General features: G+C 41.6%; 1 protein-coding gene across 1 annotated transcript; it reads left to right on the top strand.

The window, feature by feature from the left end:
• Positions 1–4,795: 4,795 nt before the first annotated feature.
• Positions 4,796–25,440, top strand: tgm1l1 (transglutaminase 1 like 1). The gene is made up of 14 exons (XM_039815524.1): positions 4,796–4,992; positions 12,035–12,309; positions 12,481–12,672; positions 14,909–15,160; positions 17,507–17,625; positions 19,011–19,118; positions 19,602–19,779; positions 20,475–20,613; positions 21,065–21,257; positions 21,679–21,832; positions 22,151–22,435; positions 24,497–24,657; positions 24,791–24,927; positions 25,041–25,440. The coding sequence occupies exons 2-14, from the start codon at positions 12,036–12,038 to the stop codon at positions 25,183–25,185; spliced, it is 2,337 nt and encodes a 778-aa protein (XP_039671458.1). The 5' UTR covers positions 4,796–4,992; position 12,035; the 3' UTR covers positions 25,186–25,440.

Genomic DNA, 25,440 nt, shown 5'->3' with positions numbered 1-25,440 from the left:
GCACAAAGAGGAGGAACCTTGTAGGGTGACTGCTGTATACCTATTCAACTTTGTCTTTAGAAAATAGACAGCCATTTTTCAATTTGTAGTATACAAACCAAAGCATCTCAATTAGTGAAATTGTTTTATATTTTTTATATTTATATATTTTTTTTATTTGATATACTAGTAAATTATCTTTTTTTATGGAGCTATTTACATCATCGCATTAAAAATGATCTAAAATTAGGTCAAGATTCCAAATCTTCCAAATCTTAAGTTATGACCTTTGGACCTATGACTTGCTTTTGACTTGCGAAATAATGGTCCTACTGTCCCATTTCTGACAATAATGACAGCATTACTTACTCTTAAAAGTGACATACCCCTGCCTACAGTCTATGTTTGAGCATGTAGTTAAATGAATCAGAGGGGAGGCAAGACGTTGAGATGTTGTCATTTCTGGTCAGAATGGAAACCGGACATATAATACTTTCCACAGGTAAACTGCAAGAGCAGAAGCAAGTGGAATATCTTATATGATGAATGTACAACATGTTTTAAAAATGCCTTTTAAATGTCCACTGATGAGGTGTGTCCAGGCAAAAGTGATTTATTAGATCTTCAAAGACTACAAAGAAGGACATTGAGATAAAGAGAAGTAGATGATTTTGAGATTTCCAAGTTTTCAGCCATGTCTATTTGTTGGGTCCACCAGTTTGGGGTCCATACTGTCATATTTCAAAAACTGAGTTGGATTGTCATTGAATTTGGTACAGATATTCCTGTCCCCCTCATCAACAAGGCCCCGGACCCCCACTGACTCCTAACCCCCATCCCCCCGTCCCTAGTCCCAGTTTATTCCTTATTAATGTTTAATATGTTTGTGTATTTATGCACCATTCACCAAGGCAAATTCCCCGTAGGTGTAACTTACTGTGGCAGTAAACCCTTTTCTGATTTTGATGACTTGTAATAACTTGATGATTCTTTAACTTTTCCTCTCGCGCCATCATCAGATCAACATTGTTCCAAGTGCATTGTTTTTTGACTAAATAATGACATTCACATCAGCCTAAGCTGTACTTTGTGTTTTGTGATAGTGATAGTTGTTTTGTAGTTTAGTGATGTTAACATGCTGACGTTAGCGTTTAGCTCTAAGCCCGGCTGTGCCAGTCTCATAGAGCTGCTAGCGTTGCTGTAGACACTTGAGGATTGCTAAAATGGAGTTACAACACACAATAAGTAAGAACATCGCAATGCTTTGCACTGACAATGTATACAGAGCAAATAGCTTGTGGGATTTAAAAAATATGGAAAGTAATAATAAATGATTCAATTCTGGTCTGCTCTTAATAAATTATACAATACTTTTCAGGAAAGAACATAGGGCATAGTTCCTGCCTAAAATGTGTTCAGAAAACACCTAGCTTTGCCTTTAATAGAGGAGTAAGTGAACCTTACATGCTTTTAGGATGTTTTAATAGCGAGAGCAGGGGCTTTGGTGCAGAGAGGCAGGGCAACACATACTTCATTTGTTCAACAACAGAGCTCCTTTTGGCTCTGTCTGTTTGTCTCCAAAGCAACTGCAGCACATGAATCAGCCTGTGTACAGCAAACTGTGAATGAACACTGCAATTCATTAAGAGTCATGCTGACTTACGTAGGAACATTTCGTCATACCATTGTGAAAAACTTTTGATGTCACAAGATGAAACTTGTTATGAATCCGAGCAGCGGTATTCCACTGGTAAATACTCCACTCCTGCTTATAGGCGTGAACAATTCTTATAGAAATAATAAGTTGGTAGAAATTCTTCTCTCTTTTTCGGTCTCTGGTTTGTCTACCTGCCATAATGTTTCTGTGAAACAGGGTGAGAAGTTAAATTAGTAATAACAGTTGAAACATTGCCCTCTGATATTTCAATAGTTGGAGATGTTGGGAACTGTGCTTATTTGTGGTTGTTTTTTTGCCAAAATTTAGATGAGAAGATTGGAACCACTCTCATTTCTGTGCATAAAATGTGAAGCTACAACCAGGAGACCATTAGCTTAGCTCAACTTTAAGACTGGAAAGGGGGAGGACAGCTGGCTTGGCTTTGTCCACCAGTAAAAATCTTTCTACCTGCACCTTGTTCTAATTAACATATATCTTGTTTGTTCAATTCGTACAAAAAAGAAGTGTAAAAACACCTAACAAGTTAAGGTGAGGGGTTATGTGCTGGACCATTTTTTTGTGGCTATTTCTAGCTTCCCCCCTTGCTTCCAGTCTTTATGCTAAGCTAGGCTATTTCCATTTTAAGCTATAAGGCATAGCCGGACTGTCCATTAAATATGAAGCTACAGCCCAGGAGACCGTAAGCTCACTTTAAAGAATGAAAACAAGATGCAACGTGTTTATTAGTTAGCTTTAGAAGTGCTTATAGGCAGATGTGTTTATCTCCAATCAGAGCCAAGCTAGCTGTTTTCCTCTTTTGCCAATATTTATCTTTAAGCGAATCCGCAGCTGGCTGTAGCTTTATATTAACTACAGTCAAAATAAATGTATAGTTTCGTCAAAAATGTCAAACTATTCCTTTAACACCATACGGACATTCAGTTTGTGCTGTTTTCATTCACTGTATTATCTGGCTAATGTTTTATGTAAAACAGATCATTTAGTAGTGTGTGTGTTGTGGGTCTGTGTATCTTTTTGATCCTCTTAAGTTCAGAAAAGGTGAGAGGAACTTGGTTACTATTTAACAAAGCCATGTCAATACAGCGCATACCAAAAATATTCTCACTGACACTCTTTGACACAGGGCCAGTCCTACTGTAATGTAGGTGCTCATATTTGATCTGTTTACAATGAACCACAGCAATTGATTCCTTTATTGTGTTTTTCACTTCTTGTTAGTAAAATGTATATAGATAGATAGATAGATAGATAGATAGATAGATAGATAGATAGATAGATAGATAGATAGATAGATAGATAGATAGATAGATAGATAGATAGATAGATAATTTTATTGATCCCCAAGGGGAAACACAAAGGGAACATTTCTCCCCAGTCCATAAAATGTCTCCCACAGTCAGCAAGTTTCCTTTGGCCCGCTGCTAGCTGTTAGGTTTCCCACGTACGATGTGAGAGCCAGGGCCCATAGTCCCATCTGTTATGCTCAGATACTCAGCGAACCCAAATCACCTTTATGTTTCCTCTCACAGCCACTGTTCTGCAGAAGCCACAAATGTTGTCAGTGTCATTTATCACATTGGTGTCAAGCCAAGATGAATAAGACTGGTAAATGGTCTGCATTTATAAAAAAAACAAATAGTCATGGCACAAATGTACTGTATGCTTCTAATCTACAAATCTTATTAATATATATATATATATATATATATATATATATATATATATATATATATATATATATATTTGTACTGCAAGCGAAAAACTGCATGGTTTTGGAACCATTGGAACCAAACTGCACAGGATTAGCATAAAATGGGAATGTCTGTAAAGGGGAGAGTTGTGGGTACCCAATTTTCAATCAGATATCTATAGGGTTAAAAAAATGGCCATGCCAGTTTTTCCCTTACAAAAACATAGACTAAATTTGGAGCTTTATTTAGCCCCTTTCCCGAGTTAGCATGACAAGGGTATCACTGGATTCCATAACACTATATCTTTGACTCTATACCAATAAATTCGCTCTAGCTTTAAAATGGAGCCCGCTACCACCCCAAGAAAACATTCGGGGCTGGAGCCTCAGAAGCCATCCCCCCCGTTCCTGCATTTACTGTAACACTGACTGACAGAGGAAGGCAGGTTTAGATACGTATCTTCAGTTTTCCCTAGGCATAATCATTACGTATCAGATATGACTTCATTATGATCTCCTGCCAAACCACAAATTACTGGTATACCTTAAGTCATCCACACTGGCTGCTCTCATTGGTTGCTGGCACTTTGGAAGAATGGAATCTATAAGTCATATTACCTCGAGTAAAACATTCATCACATTGTGCTTTTGCTGAGTAGATACTTTGGACTGAATGCAACAATATGCAATCACAAATGCATGCTGGCCATCTTCTAAATGTTTGATTCTGTTCCAGTGAGTTTAAGCCTTTTTGGGATTGTGATCAGATGGTTTAAATTTAGAATGGGACTTTATTGGATGAGAGAGAGGGTTTTTCCTCTGAGGTTTCTCTGTAAACTGACCAACAGAGGAGAAATGCAAGTGTACAGGGGAAGTTCAATGTCCTGTAATGCTTTAGTGAATCCTGCAAAATTAACACAAGGGGATTTCCTTGGGGTTTAACCTTGAATAATCCACATATCACTCAAACTGTGGTTTTGGTTTATTTTGGTGGTTATTACTACGCCTTATGTGTGTAAGCCTACAACCTTTTCTATAATACCGCAATGATACTAGGCTACAATTTACCCGAGTCTATAGGTTGAATTTTACAGATACACTGCTAACTCTTCTTTTTTCCTTTTCCCTGGTTTCAGCATCGCATAAGGACTCACCATACAAATTCAAACATTAAACACTTATCTTTCTGACCTCCTCTGACTGACAGCTGCCACTCCCTTTCTGTATTGGAAAAGTAAGACTGAGATTGCGTAACAAGGTTTGGCTCCAGACTCCTTCGCCCCTGTGTGTGTGTGTGTGTGTGTGTGTGTGTGTGTGTGTGTGTGTGTTGTGTGTGTGTGTGTGCATACACGTGCACACTACGCAGCGCGCCCAAATCGCGCTCAACGCAACAGGACCGACTGGTGGGTGTGAGAAACTTCGGGCCATACAGGGTGGGGCGGGGTCGGCTGAGCTGCGAGGAAAGGGGTGCGTGTCAGCTTAAAGTACCGTCAGGACATTCCGGGACGGGCATATAAGTATTCTGATTCAAGAACGGAGCGAGTGAAGGAAAAAAAACTTTGCAAAAGTTTGACGCTGTGAGATAATTACTCAGGACGAAGCAGAGGATTCAGCGCTGATCCAGAGACGAATCCACACAGATAAAGTAAGATTTTCAGGCACTCCTACTCCAAGTATGTTTCTAATAATAAGAGAGATGTTAAGTGAAGTGTAAACGCGCATGACCTAACGGTTTTTTTCTGTCAGACGATAACGTCTCTTGTACAATAGAGGTTTATAGGATGATCCTCCAAATAGAGGGAGGCTCACCTTCCATAAAGACAGAAAGACACATTTAAGCACATTTCTTCCATATCAAAAATATATAGCATTATGAAAGCTGGTCTTACTCCATTTATAATGTATTTTTCTTGCCTTTGTTGAACTTCAACACCCTGTTCATGGGTGAAGTTTAGCCCTGAACCTGCTGAACTTTTGTTGCAACAAAAATCTAATAATCAGTTCCCCTGATTGGTTTCAAGCAGTTGACAATAAGAAGAAGACCTTCCCATCCTCCCAATCTCCAAGAAATTGGTTTGATGTTATACTTGCTTTAAAGGTCCAATATGTAATATATTTACTGTAATAAATCCAAAAATGACCCCAGTGCGTCATCAGATATTAAGGAAATATGCTAAGTTGAAATACTATCTTTTCTGACAACAATGCTAATTGCCAGTATTTTCTCCTTTTGAGATTTCTGTTTATGTTTTGATCTGTGTGTTGTTATCAACGGCCCAGTTTGACAGCCAGTCCGGGTTGCCAGATATACCTGTAAAAACGTAAAGCCAGCGTGCTACAGCTGTAACGTTAGTACAGCCATGAAAGCAGCAAACAAACGAACGGGATCAAGGGAGATAGATTCTACCCGACCTAAAAAAAATGACATGTTTCTAACAGTTGCGTGACCAGAGACGTAACAAACCCCGGGTAAATACTGGAGATGTATTTGAAAGATGGAGACAGCTTAGAGCCCAAAAGGACACCAAGTTGACTAATTTCCTCCTGAACAGGTAGCTAAGCATTAGCTTCAGGCTAATTTATCACGGCTACAAGGGACGGGCATTTTATGTAATTTCAACATTTGTGTACTCACGTTGAATTATATAGAGTACATAAGTTGGATACTCGCAAAAACAATTGAGACAGCCAGTAAAGTGATCTCGACTGGTCTGCTAACGCCGCCATGCTAACCCGCCTAACTGCTAACGTTACCGGAGGACCAGGCAAGCGGCCGCGATACTATGAATCCCACTATGGCCACGCCCTTCTATGGCGTGGCCATAGCCCATAGCCCATAGCCCTTCAATAGCATTTATTGGCCAGGCGTCCATGCTTACGCAAGGTAACGTAATCCCATTTGTTCAGGTCCTATCCCCTGACCAATCAGCTATCCTAACCTTAACCACCCAAGGTCAAATGCCTGAGATTTGACCTGAGAGGCTGAGATTGTTGTGTGATTCTAAGCCAATAAAGTGTGTTCAGTCGGGTGGAGAGGACGTCAAGGTAACGTGTCATTTTTAACGGTTCCGTCCTTAATTCTATGCCGAGGAAGTGTGTCTGTCCGGTGGGTGGAGAGGACGCCGAGGTTGTGGTGTTTTAGCGGTTCCTACCGTAATTCTAAGCCGAAAAAGTGTGTCTGTGTCTGTTGGGTAGAGAGCTCCCCGTGAGCACAGGCTTTTATGACTGTCAATATAGTCAGCATCTAACGTTAGCTACTCCGCTGTGCTGTGGAGTGATATCTGGCTATGTGAGACAAGCGTCTAGCAACTAGTTGTGGATGCTGCGGTCTCAGCCTGGCAACCAACCTGAACTTTGAGTCTGGGGAGGAGGGGGCGGGTGTGACGACTCTCTCCAGTATTTTTAATTTGTACTGCAGTAACTATTTTAAACACTAGCTGTCAGTGTTACATATTGCACCTTTAAAAAAGAAGAAGCCTTGATCATTGAGGTATTTTCATGCCCTCAGCCTTGTTGGTTTGTGGCCAATCAGCTACAGCTGGTTCTCTTTTCTTATTTGAAGGATGTGCAGTGCATGTGATGGCATTCCAGGCTTTTACTGTGCTGTGACATTTTTTGTTTATTTAAAGGGCTCATATTATGCTCATTTTCAGGTTCATAATTGTATTTAGAGGTTATATCAGAATAGGTTTACATGGTTTAATTTTCAAAAAACACCATATTTTTGTTGGACTGCACATTGCTGCAGCTCCTCTTTTCACCCTGCGTGTTGAGGGCTCTGTTTACCGAGGCGTCACACTTCAGTTCCATTTGTTGGGAGTCGCACATGCACAGTAGCTCGGTAAGGACTTCTACCCGGTCAGAAGCAGAGTATGAGGGCGTGCCCTGACAGTACTTAGGTAAGGACTACTAGCCAGTCAGAAGCAGAGTATGAGGGCGTGCCACGCTAGCAGCTAGGCGAGCATTATAACATGTTACAAAGTGACGCACGTTCGTCACAGAAGTAAAGGCTGGACTACAATAGAGCTGTTTGGACCAGTTTGTGAACAGTGTTTTCTGTTGAAGATGGTAAATGCCTTTGGGTGGACTTTGGGCTTTTTCACTTTGTAAACCTATAACGTGCACAAAAAAGATATATAACACAATAAAGGAAAGGCAAAAAGCATAATATTAGCACTTTAATCAATAATTAATTGTACATCATGGGACCAATATCACCAGACAAACAAGCCTGGCCATTTAAAGCTGGTGTTGTTTGGAAACAGTGGCTTGAAGTTGAAGTGCTTATCTTAGAGGCCAGGGGCATACCAGAGGTGCCAGCATGCCAACAAAAACCGACTGAAGAGAAGTGCAGAGGGAGAGGGCACAGTATAATGGAAAAACGTGATACACGTGGTAGGGAAAGGCATGGGGTGGGGGGGACACTTGTTTTCAAGCTTGGCTGGTGGCTGTATTATTAATCCATTTAGGTGTTTGTGCATTAAAGTGTGAGGGAAGAGCAAGGCTGCCAAAAAGTAGGAATGGCTTTCATGGTTTTGGGGGTTGAGTGGCTCTAATTGGCAATTTTAGGCCACCTAAGGTGCAGTAGTGAGATAAATGTCCTTAATTAAAGCCTGGGAAGACACAAAGAACTAACAAAACAGCTACAATAGCTTTGGATCGGTTGTTACATTTGAAAATAATTCATATTTGCAGTATTATTTGGCCAATTATAATTGTATCTTGCATTTTATCATCACAAATATTAAGTCACCCATTGTCTGTGAGTGAGCAAAAGGCATGGGAGCTCAATTTTACATGATGAACTTAAATTCATTGCTCACCAAACCAAAAAAGAATCCTGTCATGCTTTTCCTTTCTTTAGATTTGGGTGGAGATCATGTTGAAATACATACAGTTGACTCGATCCATTGTGTCTGTCACAATGACTATGAATGTTTTTGCCAAATATTTAGAGGATTAGGAAACAGTTGAAGGAAGGAGAATCTCATCTGACCAGCAGATGAACTCAGGAAGTCAAGGAGTTCATAAATCAAAAGTGAGCATAGATCACATGCACGCATGCACATACATACGCACACATACACACAAAATCACACGCAGGCATGCATATTCTATACTTACACATGGATATCCTCTGAGGCGCTCCTCCCTACCACCTCTTCCTCAGCTGTTTGCCCTTTGAACTGCACCACATAACTTCGCTATCACTGCCTTTTTCCCAAAACCAGTGTGCTTAGCCTTTGCGTTTGATATGCCTGTCCCATGCAAATATTTGGCCATCAAATCAATAGAAAAGTAGAAGCACTTGATCAAAGACTCACTGCTCCTTATCTCGATGAATTAGGGACTGTAACATTCCTCAGATGGCACCGGGTGGCACCCAAGTATCACCTGTCCAGCCTCAACTTTAAGCTTTACTTTGCAAAACAAAATGTTGAAGCATAACAAAGACAACATAATGACACACATTGAGATATGCACAACGTCAGCAGAAAGCATTAGCTTCCCCAGTGCTTATACAATAGTTTTACTTGCATTACTTTCAAAGTGAAGTAGCATAATATATGCTAACTACATTACTTTTTAGGGTTACAATTTACTTCAGAAAAATCATTGTACAGGATTGGAACTGAATAGAATGTCCACTGTGAGAGCCAAGATGCTCCTATTTCAAGAGTTTAGCTAACGTCAGCAGCTCTCACCGGCTCTGTATTGGGATTTAGGGTAGCCTTGCTTTGCCAGACCCTCCTCCAAAGCGCGCTGGAGGAGAGTCTGGCTACTCCATAGCATTTCGGGGATGGGAGGAAAACATGCTCTGGTTTATTGGCATTTCTTTAAACCAATCACAATCGTCTTGGGTGGTGCTAAGCACCAGAGAAAAGCTGCGGTGCTGCTGCAAAATAGGCTCGGAAGGAACTTGTTTTGGTGGAACGTGTTTAAAAGTTGTGTTAGTCACGCAACAGAAAAAGCTGTCTGGATTTACCCTGCACAGATCTGAGAAAAGGTTAACCATAGTCCTCATAAATCGACCGGAGTTTAAAATGCCAACACAAAGGACGCCCAAGTAAAGCTTAGATCGGGCCCAAAAAATCAAGCCCTACCCTACCTGAGCCCGTGCACGTTGTGTCCGAGCCCGGCCCGGCCCGGCCCGACACTTTAACTGTAATTATGAGCCCGAGCCCGATTTAAACCCGACAATTTTTTAACACGTGGGCCGTTATAACTGACATTTTCAACTACAATTCCTTTTACCTGTGGGTAACAGATCAAGGCAGCAACATAATCAAAGCCCTAGAACCATATAGGAGACTTTCTTGTCTCGATCACCTAATTAATACTGTCCCTGTGTCGGCACGGTGCATGCCGACGCGCTGGCCGACAACGCGTCGGATATAGGAGAAACCATGTCTGCTGCTAAAGGACTCGTGAGATATCTGAAACAATCTGGCCTGGATGCGCAATTATCGAAGACAGCTGCTACAGATGGGGGAGAAACGATTTAGCACAGTTTACCTCACACTCAAGTCAGGACAACAGGACATATACCCAGAGCTACGTGAGAAGCTGGAGAGGCATAGCTTTCTCCCCAAACAATTAGGCTCATAAAGTCCTGCGGGTTGGGCCGAGCCTGGGCTCGGGCTCGGGCTCGGGCTCGGGCTCGGGCACGGGGCCCGGGCACGGGCTCGGGCAGAGAATCTAAACTCTAAGCCCAAGGCAGCGGATATCCAGCCTAAATGAGTGAAATCCAGCGGATTTTCCGCCGGCAACAGAGCAATCCCGGAAGTGGAACATCAAGGATATAGACTAGATTTGGGGTAACCCCTGGCAAAACTTGTAAGTGGTAGCCTCAGTCTTTTACCATTATGTCATGCAGGAAATCCTTTAATCTTACTGGTGCAATTATTTCTTGTTCCATATCCTTCCAAGACAACATTTATCTTCATTTACCCAGTAGCTGAGACTTCTCAATACAAATGCCCAGTTATACAGTTTAAAATTAGGGTATGCTCATCCCCGATCAGATTTTTTGTATTGAAGAGCTGACCATTTTTATACCGGGTCGCTTACCGTTCCAAATGTCCCTATTCTCATTACAAACTCGATCTAGGTGCTAGCATGGGAAGTGTGAGTAGCAACAGTAACTAAGGGGGGCAGGGCTTAGCAAAGGACATTTGTATAAATGAGAATAATCACCCTATAAACCGAACATCTCATACAGCATGTGTTTACTTAAACAATGCATTTCTCCTGACTCTGTGCATTACTGCAGCTCATTACAGTTTCTGGGTGTTTTACAAGAGCTAACAAAACTCCAATGGTGCTGATAAAGATTTATTTTTGCATGCAGCGCCACAGCCCTGTGTGGCTTTTTTGTTAGGATTGAGAAGTTGCAGATGGTGAGAAAAAAGCGGGGGAAGAAGGCGATGATGATCTCCCTCCCTCTTCCTTCATTCAAGTAAACACTTTCTGCTTTCACTCTCCTAATGTTGACATTTGGTGTAACCTGCTGTATGTGAACCCGATTTTAAAATCTGCGGATGGGCAGGAAGGGCCGGCTTATCATCAATGTGACGAATGATGTAATTCCACTGTGATTATTAGTGCACTGTATGAGGGCGGGAATGTGACAGTGTGATAAATGTTATTCACAAATGATTTACAGTACTGGACACATCTGCAGTGTATGCGCACACACAGAGACAAAAACTATATGTTGTGCAACAGCTGGGGTGAGGCAGATGGAATCCAGCTGCTTGTAGGAGGTATGTTAGATTGCTCAGGGAGTGTAGCCGACAAGAACGAAAGGCTGAATACCCCAGAATGCTTTGAGCCTGACGGCCAAGGAGAGCGCAGATATGTAATGGTGGAAGAAATGTAGCACATTGCCAATGACCTCTACAGTCTGTCTAGTAGTGTACTCACACTATTGTTGAACTGTCGGGCTTCTCACTTCTACTAGTTGTTGCAGAAAAGTTTGGTTTTATTTGTCCCTCTCTGACATTTCTGCTGTTTGCGGCACTCGCATCATTAAAAACAATCATTTAGAAATTCAACAGCAGCATCTTTTTCAGGAAACAATGTACTCATGGCTCTGGATAAACCACAACACAGTCAGCAGTTTTCTTTATGATGACTGTTTATTTTGTAGAGAGTAGTTCCAGTAAAATCTGTTTACAGCAAGGACTGGGGACCAGAAAAATATTTCAAAACCTGGTCAAATGAAACCCAAACTAGTTGCATTGATAGAAACAGCTAAAGCAGTGGTTCACAACCTTGGGGTCGAGACCCCCAAGTGGGACCCAAAGTAAATCTGATTGGTAATAAGATGATTAAAGAGATGATAAGAAAAACAAATCACCTAATCAGTAATTTCTTCTTTTTTCTTGACACACTTAACTTCAGGAAAAGGAGGAGGACTCTGTAATGTTATCTGTGTACCAAACAAAGTAATGACTTAATATAATGATTTGTATCTGCAATTATATTCCTGAAATCAGTGTGATAAAGTAAGGGGGGCAATAGGCAAAAATGCCCTAAGAAATCTCACAAATGGAATGGCCATAAAAAATGTGATCGGGGGGCAAAAATCGCTCCCAAGACGTCATGGGGGAATAAATTATATTTACCAGTTTAGGCCAACATCTTAATACTACATTAAGTAATTTTTCTAAAACGTCTCCTAGAATGCCAGGTGAGCGGTTGGCAGTAAGAGGCACATCAGAGGTGGGGCGTTTCCCCGGAGCAGCCCCACCCATCAGGGTGGAGCTGACCATTCACAATGAGGAGGAGAAGAAACAGGAGGAGGGAGGCTGCCGTCGTTGGTTCAGGAAGATGTGTCCGTGCTGCTGTAAGCGCCAGAACAGCACCTCAAATGATGTTACAGATAAAGTGGAATATGTCAAACCTCCGGAGCCCGCAAAGCCAAAGCCTGAGAATGGAGAAGCAAAGGAAATAGAAGGTAATTTCACTGACTTTTGGTGTCAATTTTGGTATTACATTGTAACGACTAGCTTTAGTTAAACTTAAAAATTTTTTTGCATGTTGCACATATCATGATGATCGCTACATATCCCTACCAGCGGTGACACAGACACATACTTAAATTTCATGTTAAACATTCCTCTCTCAGGAATAAAGTTGTCAGTGTGTTCTGTGGACCTGCTGAGCTCCAAGATGGGTCAGAACAGACAGGAGCACCACACCGACTTGTATCATGGGGACGAGCTGATCATCCGCAGAGGACAGACCTTCCAGATAGAGCTGGAGCTCAACAGGCCCTTCAATGCTGACAGTGACAAGCTGCATCTGGACCTAAGAACCGGTAGGGAATGGATGGACAGTGTCTGTGCGTGTGTCATCATACCTTCCAACAGAATCTATGATTTATATGATAAAGAAATATCATCAGTATGATCATTGAACTGGAACACAGCATTAGTTTGACCCTCCCAGCCTGGTAAATGTCTACTTCTTTAAACTAAAACCCCAAGTTCGTAAGACAGACTCTCTGTTAGAAGTTTGAAGGCCCAATCCAAGATATTAAGATAAAAGGTGGTGTTGATGAAGGGGTACTTGAGTTCATCTGGCAGGGTTGTGGTTGTACGTCATACAATAAAAGCATTGGGAACCACTGCTCTAGAGCCACAGAAGGCATTATATAACACAGCTTTCACAGGTTGAGTACTATCTATGATGAATAAACTGATCGTAATGTGTAAAAATGGTGGAATGCCCCTTTAATTAGTACTTTCTACAAGCCTATGTGAAACTTCAGGGGAATGAACGACTTAATCTAAACAAAGCATGGGAAATGTGGTCAAAATGCACATTTATATCGAGCAGCAGTTTAATCATAACTATATCACATGTTTTGGATTCCACCCAACACCACACAGTGTTTACAGCTCCCAGGCTGCAGGACAGGCTTTACAGGCCTCATACTACAACTAACCACCACACACTTGGGAATATATGGCCATTACATCATCATAGAGAGGTGATTTGCTGTCACATAGTTACATTGGAAGAGCGGAGGAGAAACAGAATCGACATACATAACTATCTGAGCCATCCACATTTGACAGGCTCCCATTACCTTCGCTGGGAAAAGGTTCTAAGTGCAGCACTAAAAGCAGTGCAGCAGCACAAGTTAATTTTAAATAAAGGTGAGGCCGATCCAGCAGAAAAGAGATTTGTTTTTCATTGATGTCCACAGAGGTAAGAAAGGAATTCCAGGATGGAGAACAATGGTTTCTAGATGAACTCTATTATCGCTTCAGCAAATGCAGCTTAAGCCCAGCAGGGTGCCACGAAGCAAATTGCTTAGAGGAAAGCATCCAAAATGTCTTAATCATGCTAATGATAGGGAGAATTTGTTAGCCTTGAGCAAAAACATCAAGCCAAGTAAAAGGGAACATCCAAGCTAACAAATAATCACAAATAGTCTTGGCTTGTGCATATGGGCAGTGTGGGAGCTTCTCCAGAGCTTGTTTACTCAAACAAGCTATGCACAGCCGGACGAAGGGCTGTGACATATGTGGTTAACAGTTTGTTTTGTTTGTGTTCTCCACTGTGGGAACAGCCCAACAGTTACCGGGACGTGAATACTCAAGGTTACTCCGATGTTGCAATGAAGTCCTTCCACTGCCTTTTCTGCAACGCACTTTGTCAAACTGCACAACTTGAATTTTCACTTGCACATATAAAGCATATTCAAAAAGACGTTGAATGCACAAACACAACATGTACAAATGTGTGTGCATCAACACACATATATACATACGCTTTCTTTAGAACATATTGTAGCAGACAAACTGTTGGGTGTTTTTCATTTTGGTCATCCTTGGAGCATCCAATTGTGTTGTTCCCCCCCGAAAGGCTATTCAAATATATGAATGTGTTCCTGTATTGCAGACGTGTTTTCTTTATTTGTTATTCATAATATTTCCATATACAATGTTTTGCTAGATATTTTAATAGCTCTAGTGGTTCACAGCAAATCATTTGCATACAGTTAACCTTAATCTTGGCAGTTTGGGAAATATGTTTATTCGGTTTAGCACAAAGACAAAAGCAGTGGGAAACACCTAGTCTGGTTCTGCCCAGAAAAGTCACTACAATTCCACTTTTATACCGCCTAAACAAATGAGATACAACTCATTAATTAGTGAGCTTTAGAGGTGCCAGAAGGCGATTTATTTTAAAAAAAAAATTAACAGTTAGCTAGTTATTTTTAGCCCCCCCCCCACGGTTTACAGTCTTTGTGCTCAGTGAAGCAACAGTGTCATGGCTTTAATTTCATATTTAACAAACAGATATGAGAGTGGTATCAACCTTCTTATCCAATTATCCATAAGAAAATAAAAAAAGTATTCCCTTCAATGGGTAGACATTTGCACATAAATTCACAGACCATATTGTACAGTACCACCTGAAAGCATTAGCATGGAATGCATTGTAATACATCAGGCTTTTGTTCATTAGGATTGTTTCCTTTATTTATTCTTTAATGTAACATTCTGCTACAACATGACTCAAATATAACCTGTGTGCTGTAGGTCCCCTGCCCATGGTGTCCAAAGGCACCCATGTCATCGTCCCACTGGTGGATCACCTGGATGATGAACGCTGGGAGGCCAAGATTGTAGAAAAGAACGTCAACAAGATAAAGCTGTCCGTCAACTCGCCAGCCAGTGCTGTGATTGGCTTGTATGGGGTCACGGTGACAACTAGCTCTTCAAAGGATGAGGCGGCAACTACTCACAACTCCAGCAAGAACATTGTCATGCTCTTCAACCCTTGGTGTGAAGGTAAGATTGGAAGTGGGTGTGGATGGGGGCAGAGGGTTTACAAAGACGGAGGGTAGGAGTGTGGAAGAGAGGAAGGAAAGAAGATGAGTCATAGGTGAGAAGAGGAGAGAAATATAAGAAGAAAAGACAGACAGTGTTACATAACATTTCTGGAATGACTTATTATTTGCTAACTTCTAAGTAAAATGTCTTGCAGTCTTTCTTGCAGTAGAACTGTCTGATACGGCCCAATTACTGGGGAAAGTGTTCCCAGAACATAGCTGCTGTATTACAAATAGAATCAGCATTCTGATAGCAAGTACTGGCACAAAGTAGATGTTTAATATGTGAGAGGAGACCTGATATAATGTAACACATGGGGGAGAAAGGCCAACTTAATCCACAAGCGTGTTCCTGTCCATCAAAAAGCTACAGCGTGACCCTGTGTGTAACTATGAGAGTTATATAACTCCGCTGGCTAAGATTCAAGACACACTTAGTTATACCACTTAAGCAACAGGAGAAGGCAGAGGAACATGATTCTTTTCACAGAACATCTGTCTCATGTACTACTACTGAAGATATAGTGACATTTTCCGCAAATATGACAAAAACTTATTTTTATAAAAGTTACTAACTGCAGCTTTAATATGGCTAACATATTAGCAAACTGATGCCTATTTACACACCCAGCAGAGCAACATTAGCATTTGGGGGAAGTGTTTCTGGCAACCTGTCGAATGTCATATTCACTTTCCTTTTAGCACTGGGGCTTGTTTCACAAATGTAGACTTTGGCTTAGATAGAACTAATAGTCAGACTTCAGATACATGTCTAAATTCATCCATTGCACAGAGTTTATAGTTCTACTATAAGTAGGTCGAATTTGCCGGGTTTGTTTTGCCATTATGTTAAAAAAAATAAAAAAAATAAAAAGGCAGTTCCATTTTAATTTTTTTTTATTAAGCATACTTATTATTCTCTTCTTCACGTAATAAAGCCTTAGGAAATGAGGTCCATTGTTTATTCTGCTGGGATCAGTTTCCTGAGCACTACAAATTTATCCGCACAGGATATTTGACAAAAAGAAATGTATTTGCAACACAGCAAAATAAAAAAAAACTGTGGACCTGGATTTGATAAAAAAGGCCGTCTGTCTTTCATTACGGCGTGGCTGCTTTTGGCGGCAAGCCCAATCTACTCTTCCCTCTTTCAATCTTTTCTTCCCGAGACCAATCTCTCCCTCACGCTCATAAAATTCAAAATCCTACAATTACTGTATAAAAACGCCATGGGGCGAGCTCACAGTAATCCTGCAGCTGGTGACAACCTGTCCTCTCCCTCGCTTTTACTGCCACCATGTGTATTTCCTGCTTTTATATGCCTCTCCCACTCAGCTGCGCTTCTTATCTGTTGACCCGATCCTCACTCTTATTGCTCCACTGCTCTGTTTTCTGGCCTCCTGCGCCTTCATATCCCTGTGTGTGTGTGTGTGTGTGTGTGTGTGTGTGTGTGTGTGTGTGTGTGTGTGTGTGTGTGTGTGTGCGCGCGCGTGTGTCTGTTTTCCCTACATTGCAGAAATATTCAGTAAGAAAAAGTGAAACCATAATTATCACAGCTGCCAGATGCTTTCAGCCTCAGACTTTCTCCTGTAAAATCTCAAGACACTCTGTTACGCTCCACTCTCCCTCACTCCCTCCCCCCTTTCTCTCCCAAGCATATCTTCCCCTCTTTCTCTCATTCGTCCCTCATGACTTTGTGAAACTTCTTCCTCCCAGTAGATTTTTCTCACGTACGTCTTGAATACTCTGATATTTTCACTGCTTTCTCGCTTTCTTTTTGTCACTCCACCCACTGGCAACAGCAAGAGATAAAAGCTATGGAAAAACAAAGACACCTATTTGTGATGTTGATGTTAGGGGTGCACACCCAAGTCTGCAGGGCTGATGTCACGAAGAACAGACCAGTCTCCCATAAATGAACGTGGGCCCCCACTGCAAGTTCCATGGAGTCATTGTGTTTCCTAACTACTTCCTGGCTTTGGGGATTCTTTCACATTCTTAAAGGGTTTAGTCACTGAAGAGGTGATTAAAGCATGGATTTGTAAAGTTCACAAACAGAGAGGATGCCACATTCTTGATTAGAATCTATATCATTTAAACAAATCCTACATTTCTACAAAGAAAGTGTTTGTTTCCTTGTATTTCCTGTCAAGGCTAGTTTAATAGGATCAACTGTAGTTGTATGTAAAAGTAATGAAAACTTAAATGTTTACAACACAGAATGTAAAACTGTTCCCTCAATGCTATACTGTCAGTATTATATAACGCCAGATTACTGTGATATAATGTTGTCATGTCTTTTCAGAGGACGTGGTGTTCCTGGATGACGAGGAGGAGAGGAAGGAGTACGTTCTGAATGACATCGGGAGGATTTATTATGGCACAGAGAAACAAATAGGTGCCCGCACGTGGAACTTTGGGCAGGTACGGACTGGAAACGCTTATGGTTTTGAATGATCACTATATCGCTGTCTGTGGCAGTCGGCCCATTTGTCCCCTATTAAGGATGTAAATCTTTAAAACAGTGTCACGACTATATCATTTGATTCTTAAAAAATACTAAGTCATTTTATAAAACAGCTGAGCACTGTTGTTTTTATTAAATGTTTCTCAAACAGGAGGTAAACAGTGTCTGTTTGTTGGGGACTATTTTCAGCTGCAGAATAATAGACATTTGGTATATGGTTATAAATAAAAATTTTAATGTGGGATTGAAACATTGAACATTTATGAGTTTTTAATCATTTTTGGACATCAATTGACCTTTATCCAGCATGCTCCACAGTCAAAGGTTTAGCTCTAAAACCACCATGGATTGATTTTCTGTGACACAGGGGAATACGATATACATTATTAGCTACACAGGCAATACTTGTGCGTCTCAAAATGAAGACATCTTTTGCAAACACCACGCTCCTGCTGTAAGATGTGTATTGGCACCAGTCCATTCTCATGTCAAGTTTTTTCTTTGGCTTTGCAAATGAAAAGTTGCACAAGGCGGCTTTCAGTTAGGTTTCAGTAGCCTTATCAGTCTTCCACCAGATGCCATTGTCAATTTTATCTCCATTGTGCTGAAAGAACAGCACCATGTTCCAGTTCTGTGCCAGAACACAGTCCACAAATGCAAATTACTGAAGCACAGAGGCTGCTAGAAGCTGCATATTCTTATCACTGACAATCTAGTTCTTTCACGTTATATATTTAATTGTTTATTAGTGTTGTAATATCAAGACTTGTTTTTGAATAAAAAAAAAGATTAACTTAACTTTGTGCTAGGCACCGTTGGGCCTAGCACTTTTGTGCTCTGGCCCTAATAATTACTTTATTTATATAGCGCCTTTCATGAAACCCAAGGACACTTTACAGAATTACTGTGGCTAAGCTAAGGGAGGTTGTAGGCTATGGTAAACAGGAGGTGTTTCAGGAGTTTTTAAAAAAAATTTCCAGGGATGGAGGATTTCGGATATCTGTACAGAGGGTGTTCCAGAGGGATGTGGCTGCAACACTAAAGGCTCAGTCTCCAAAGCTACGGAGTCTGGTGTGGGGAATGGAGAGCAGGCCAGCGGTTTCGGGGTGGGGTATATGGATGGAGGAGGTCGGAGAGGTACTGTGGGGCCAGGGCTTGCAGGGATTTGTAGGTGAGAAGGTGGATTTTATGCAGGACTTGCAGGACTTAATTGGGAGCCAGTGAAGGTGGATGATGGTTGGGGTGATGTGCTGCCAGGTCTCGGTGTGGGTGAGAACCCTGGCGTTTGAATGAACTACTTTTCCTTGCTGAGGATCTGCATTTTTTTTTTTTCTGGCTGTAGTTTCATGAGGGAATCCTGGAAGCATGTCTGTTTATCCTGGAGAAGAGTGACATGCCGCCATCTGGTCGAGGGGATCCTGTCAATGTGGTTAGAGTCATATCTGCCATGGTAAGTTTAGATTTATATTAACATCCTAATATCTCCGGATATTAGAAATACTTGGGTTGGACGTGAGTCCAAGTCCCCCAATGCTTATGTTTGATTTTATTCAGTTAACTTTTCAATTTATTTCTGTGAATGTTGTTTATTAACATCATATGCTGTTTTAAAGCCATCTCCACCACACTGCCAGGAATAATATTGTGGCGGTTAAATATACTGTATAGGACATACACATATTCAAATTTAAATATATTAATTATATACGTTCTGCCAAAAGCTTATGACATACCCTCCATGTGTTTAAAACATAAATTGTAGCTAGCCTCAGGTTACTAAAAAACAAAAACATATTTCCAGGAACAATGCAGTGACCCCAGTGTGTCCATTAGTAGCTATGTCCCTAATCATGTTCTGCTTGGAAAATTATCATTTGAATTAGTGAATGAGAGCAGTCATTTGTAATTGACTGTGTCACCATCCTCTCTTCAGATAAACGCTCAGGATGACTTTGGGGTTCTGGTGGGGAACTGGTCTGGGGATTACTCTGATGGAGTCTCTCCGTCAGCGTGGAGCAGCAGCGTGGAGATCCTGAGGAAGTACCTCTCCTCCAACGGAACGCCTGTGTCATATGGACAGTGTTGGGTGTTCTCTGGGATCACTACAACAGGTGAGCAACACTAAAACAGAGCGAGCATGTGATGGCGTGTGTGAGAGGAATATGTGTGTTTATGTGGAGGCAGGTTGGAGCTCAGAGGATGGAAAGCTATACTTTATGGTAGAGGCGTGTGAAGAGACTGCTCTGAATATGTGTGTGTGTGTGTGTGTGTGTGTGTGTGTGTGTGTGTGTGTGTGTGTGTGTGTGTGTGTGTGTGTGTGTGTGTGTGTGTGTGTGTGTGTGTGTGTGTGTGTGTGCGTGCGCGCGTGAATGCCACAAAGTTCCCAGTGTTCATGTGAATTGGATTAACCGTCAAAAGATCATGGTCAGGGCTTCCTGTCTATCAGGCCCTTTTCATTAGCCTTTACTGCTCTGTATCAGAATACTTCATTCATTGTGTGTGCATGCTGGGGGGTAGCTAGCTGACCTTAGCACCTGATAACAAGCCGAAGCTCATATACACCCTAAATACCTGGCATTGGCATTCCTGTCATACCTCCTACTTTAGTTACCGATAGAGCCACATGTGTTGCTTTCAGTCAGCCGGGATGATAAAGTTCCATGCAACCATGCAAATGCCATCATACTGTAGTAGAAATGTCTGAAGTCATTATGCTCAAGTCTTAGCATCTGGGAACATAATTCATTTATCAAATGACCTCGTAAATTGAGTTTTAATGAATCTCTCTGTCTGTCTTTGTTGCCAGTGCTGCGGTGTCTTGGCATACCCGCCCGCAGTGTGACCAACTTCCAGTCAGCTCATGATACTGATGTATCCCTCACCACAGATGTGTATTTCGATGAGAACATGAAGCTGATCGACTACCTCAATAGTGATTCTGTGTGGTAAGATGTGTAACTTTACATAGCCAGGACACCATGCAAGGACAATTGCCTGCTGCTAAATCCATACCTTAGGAATGCGCCATATATTTAGATCTGCTCCGAAAGCAGTCCCCTCTAACTTGACACCTCACAGACATCATGCCTGTTTAATTATTTGCAACTCCTCTCAGACTGCAGAGGCTAATTTGGTATCTATCGACTCTGTGGTATTTGTCTGTTAGATATGAAGCTAAGCCTGGAGACAGTTAGCTTACCTTAGTTTAGCTAGCCTGGCTTTGTCCAAAAGTGTAAAAACGTGGACAGAGCCAAGATAGCTGTTTCCCCCATATTTCCATCTGCCTTAATGCTAAGCTAAGCTATCTAACTCTTGGCAACAACAAAAAAAAGCGCATTCCCCAAAATGTCTAATATTACTTTAAATAGGCCCTTAATATAACATAATCCCATGTAGGAACTTCCACGTGTGGAATGACTGCTGGATGGCGAGACCAGACCTGCCCCCTGGTCATGGAGGCTGGCAGGCTGTTGACTCTACTCCCCAGGAAACGAGCCAGGGCACCTTCCGCTGTGGCCCGGCCTCTGTCAACGCCATCCGCTCTGGCCAGGTCTACCTCAAACACGACACGCCATTTGTCTTCGCTGAGGTAAGTGTCCGAAATTGGCAGGTGCACGTTGCTCTTTAGTTCTCTTGAGGTTCATTTTGATGCATTACCAAAGTGAGAGCAAGCTGGTCAAACTAAATTGCAGGCATAGAGGGTGGTCTTTGGAGCTGGAATAACTATAATCAGGCATGAATTGTGAAACCTTTAGATTTAATAGATATCATTTTGCAGCATGCATTCTTTTCGAATAGGGACTACTTTCTTGGATCCCTGTCTCTCGCTAGATCAAGAACAGAATGCACTCGTGTTATTCAATGCGGAATAACAAAGACAAAATGTCTACCCTGTCCACTTGTACGAATCAAAGATTAACAATAAATAAGACTGATGCACACCTTGGTTCAACTTCATCATCAGTATGAAAGGAAAACTTCTCATGTACTTGTTGGTATTTTTCTACCAGGTCAACAGTGATAAGATCTACTGGCAGAGGAAACTGGACGGTACTTTCCGCCAGATCCAAAGTGAGAAGAAAGCTGTCGGCCACTGCATCAGCACTAAAGCAGTGGGCTCTGACGAGCGGGCAGACATCACACACCTGTACAAACACCAAGAAGGTACTGGCAAGCATATCATACTTTGCTTATTGCATTTCTACCCCAGATTAATGATCTAGAATCAGACAGAATTATTTAGAAACTACCCAGAGAAATCTTAAAAGGTAACGATTTAATACTTTATTGCTGCATAGATCATTTCACTGTAGCTTCCCCTCATCTGACCCCTCAACTGTTCGCCTGCTCTTCACAATATTAAAATACGTGTCTCTGTTTGCTTAGTTTGAAGGACCCATGCCATAACTCTTGTATCTGTCAATAAATCCTGAAACATCAGACAGGATGAAGTGCACTTACATTCTCCTGCATCTGTATCAGGTTCGGAAGAGGAACGCATCGCTGTGGAGACTGCCAGTCGCTACGGCAGCAAGCCAGATGTCTACTCCTCAGCCGTGGCAGAGGATGTGAGCGTGGAGGTGAAGATGGAGGGCGAGGGGCCCAGGATGGGTGCTGACGCCCAGCTGAGCATCCTGGTGAAGAACCTGAGCTCACAGCCTCGTAGGACCACTCTGCACAGCCAGGTGGCTGTCATGTACTACACGGGTGTGCTGAAGGGAACTATTAAGAAGGAGCAGATGCACGTGGAGCTTTTGCCCAATGAAGGTAGGCTTTTCACTAAGCTTTAAAGCTGCTCTCATCGATATTTTTAAATCAATCGGACTTTATTTGTGTAGCACTTTTCATACAAAGTATATGTAAATGTAGCACAAATTGCTTCATTCAACCCCCCGCCCCACATACACACACACACACACACACACACACACACACACACACACATACAGGAACCGAGCTGAAACAAGCTGAGGACACGCCAGAGGCATGACACTTAAAAACCAAAAGATACCATATAAATAAATAAAAGCTCTAAACAGTGGCTAATAAGTACATAAACTGTAGATTGTTAAAAACAATCCATAAAATACAGATACATAAATAAGTAGAATAAAAAACTAACAAAAAAATATAAAACTAACTCCCGGCGACAAACTTACAATTATCATTCAACTTTGCAGGTTCCCTCAGCTCTACAGAAGCGTAGAATCAAGTCATTGTTTTGGTTTAAAGGCCTGCAACTTTACTGTTTTGATTGACTCTCACTGCTCTCATCAGCAGCAGGCTGATATTTTGTAGCAAAAAAGGTTTGAAAAACTACTGTACAATATCAGTCAACAATCAAACAGCAGACAGACAGGTTATTATTCCCTAGTAGTGGGTGGAGACCAAACCAGAGCTAAAAGGAGAGTGATGAATGCTAATGCTATTCCGTATCTATTAAGCAACTGTTTGCTAACTTTGTCATAGCAACGCTAAAGGCGATAGTAGCTCAGTGTGGTGTTTGCTTGTTTCTGTTACCCCCAAGTGGCTTAACAATGATTACTTTTACAAGCTGTCAATTTTCGGGTTATGGTCGGGTTAAGGTCACTATTCGGATTTCTGAAATATTCGGAATAACCCGTTTACATGCGTGAGCAGAGAGAGTTACTCCTACATGGAATTTGTAATCAATTGGCAATATCCCGACGTAAACGGCGACGCACGGTTAGCGTCTGGACGTAGCCTACGGACAACCTTAAGACGCAATAACTTTTCGGTCACCTTCTTATAAATCTCACTATCTCGGTACTTTCTGCCGTCAACAAAAGACATTATATTCATGGTTTTCACCACACTAATAAAGAAATTGGTTTCCTCCTCGCTCCAAAAGTGTGGTGCTGTGCTGCGTCTCGCCATGTTTACCTCTACTTCTTGTTTACTTCCGGTATACTGCGCGCAGGTTTTCTGCATTGAAATATATATAACTCTATTATTATAGTATATAATTATTATTATAACTATGTTTTCTGGCGCATACAAGAAGTTCCTCTACTCAAAAGACCAAGATTCCTTGCGAATAGAACATGCGCAGAACACAAATTAATGTTCCTTTTGATGGGGATATGCCGATACGCGTTTACATGACCAAAATTTCGGGTTAGAAAAGGGGTAACCCAGGTAGCATATTCCGGTTTTTAAAACTGGTTTTTAAAAACCGGAATATGAGCATATTCGGGTTTTTGCCGGTGTTTACATGGCCGTGCGCGACACGGTTATTGCTAATATTTCGGTTTTGAACGGGTTATTGGCTGCATGTAAACGTAGTTATAGTGTTAATTCAGGGTTAAAACAAGCTTATGTATCTTGTTAAACAGCGACCACTGTGGCCACAACTGGGTGTTACATATCAGTGTCTATCTAAAGTTTGCTAACAGTAGCCACCATGAGCTAGACATCATACAAGACCCAAAACAGCTGCAGCAGCAAAACCCCTGACAATATTGAATTGAGCAAGGGTATGTTTTATTGCCCCTGACTTTTCATTTGTAATGAATAAAATAGTGAATGCAGTAGTCTTGCTTTAATGCAATTGAATGCACTGGAACAGCCAGGGGAGCTTTGCTAATAAGCAACTGTGGATTTAACAAAGAAGTTATGTTAATTAGTGAGCTTTGAAAGTGCCAGTAGGGGGATTTTGTTACCTTTGGAGAGAGCCAGGCTTGCTGTTTTCTCCTCCTCTCTTTATGCAAAGCTAATAAGCTAATAATACAAAAGACAGTAAAACTTGCATAGTGAAAATGGTGAATACTGAGCCCAGACCCTTTTCTGTACCTCTGCACCACACAGAAAAGACCATTGAGTGGGTGCTGCCCTACCAACAGTATCAAAACCAGCTGGTGGATCAGGCAGCTCTGATGCTGACCCTGTCTGGAAGAGTCAATGAGACCCAGCAGGTATTAGCCAACCAGACCTCCTTCAGGCTTCGCACACCTGACCTCAACATCACGGTAGGTTTTTGATTTTCTGTAGACTTTTAGGATTGCTTTTAGTATAGAACATTATTCACTCTGGAGCAAAGGAAAATTATAGGCAAATGTTTTGTTCACACCTCCTGACTCATTTTGAATTACCCTCTGGCAGCCTTTGGGAGATGCTTTTGTTGGTAAGGAGATGGCAGCCAAGATTACCTTCACCAATCCCCTGCCACGCATGCTAAAGGGAGTGGTGTTCAGAGTGGAGGGCCTGGGTCTGCAGAAGGGCCATGAAGTGGTTGTTGGGTAAGAACATTAAATATCTCCTTCTCTTTTGACTCCTTATCTCTTTCACCCACGCATTCCCCCAACAATTTCTTCTCCATACTAATATTCCACCACCCCTTTTTCCCTTTCAGTGATGTAGGCGGCCACTCTACAGTGACACTGACAGAGCACTTCATCCCCACCCAGCCCGGACCCAGAAAGCTGGTGGCGTCTCTTGACTGTAAACAGCTCACACAAGTGCACGGAGTGGCTGATATTGTCGTTCTTGAGCAATGAGGGGCAACATCACTTCCTGTCCTATTACGTTTTCCTCATAAAGTATGAACTATATGAAAAGTGTGTTACCTTCCTGTATCTTAAACTATCTTGTTTATTTTGTACTACTACTACTGCAAAAATGCTTTATTTTTAAAACTATGAATAGACACTTAGCAACTGTAGCATTATCAGTATTATTATTTTTTTATACTTAAAATAATATAAATTCACACTTCTGCCTTGCTCTGAGATGTCTAAACTGTGGTGATGTAT

This window comes from Perca fluviatilis, chromosome 11 (genome assembly GCF_010015445.1).
Source record: "Perca fluviatilis chromosome 11, GENO_Pfluv_1.0, whole genome shotgun sequence".
Taxonomy (NCBI): Eukaryota; Metazoa; Chordata; class Actinopteri; order Perciformes; family Percidae; genus Perca; species Perca fluviatilis.
Note: the sequence above shows the minus strand (reverse complement) of the source record. Positions and strands in the feature narration are given on the sequence as shown.

What these genes read in the sequence shown, in the direction of transcription:
- tgm1l1 (XM_039815524.1), top strand. Translation starts at nt 12,036, where the DNA reads ATGCCAGGTGAGCGGTTGGCAGTAAGAGGCACATCAGAGGTGGGGCGT. An exon ending in CGCCATTTGTCTTCGCTGAG is followed by an intron (nt 21,258 to 21,678) that starts GTAAGTGTCCGA and finishes TTTTTCTACCAG; the next exon opens with GTCAACAGTGATAAGATCTA. An exon ending in CCTGTACAAACACCAAGAAG is followed by an intron (nt 21,833 to 22,150) that starts GTACTGGCAAGC and finishes CATCTGTATCAG; the next exon opens with GTTCGGAAGAGGAACGCATC.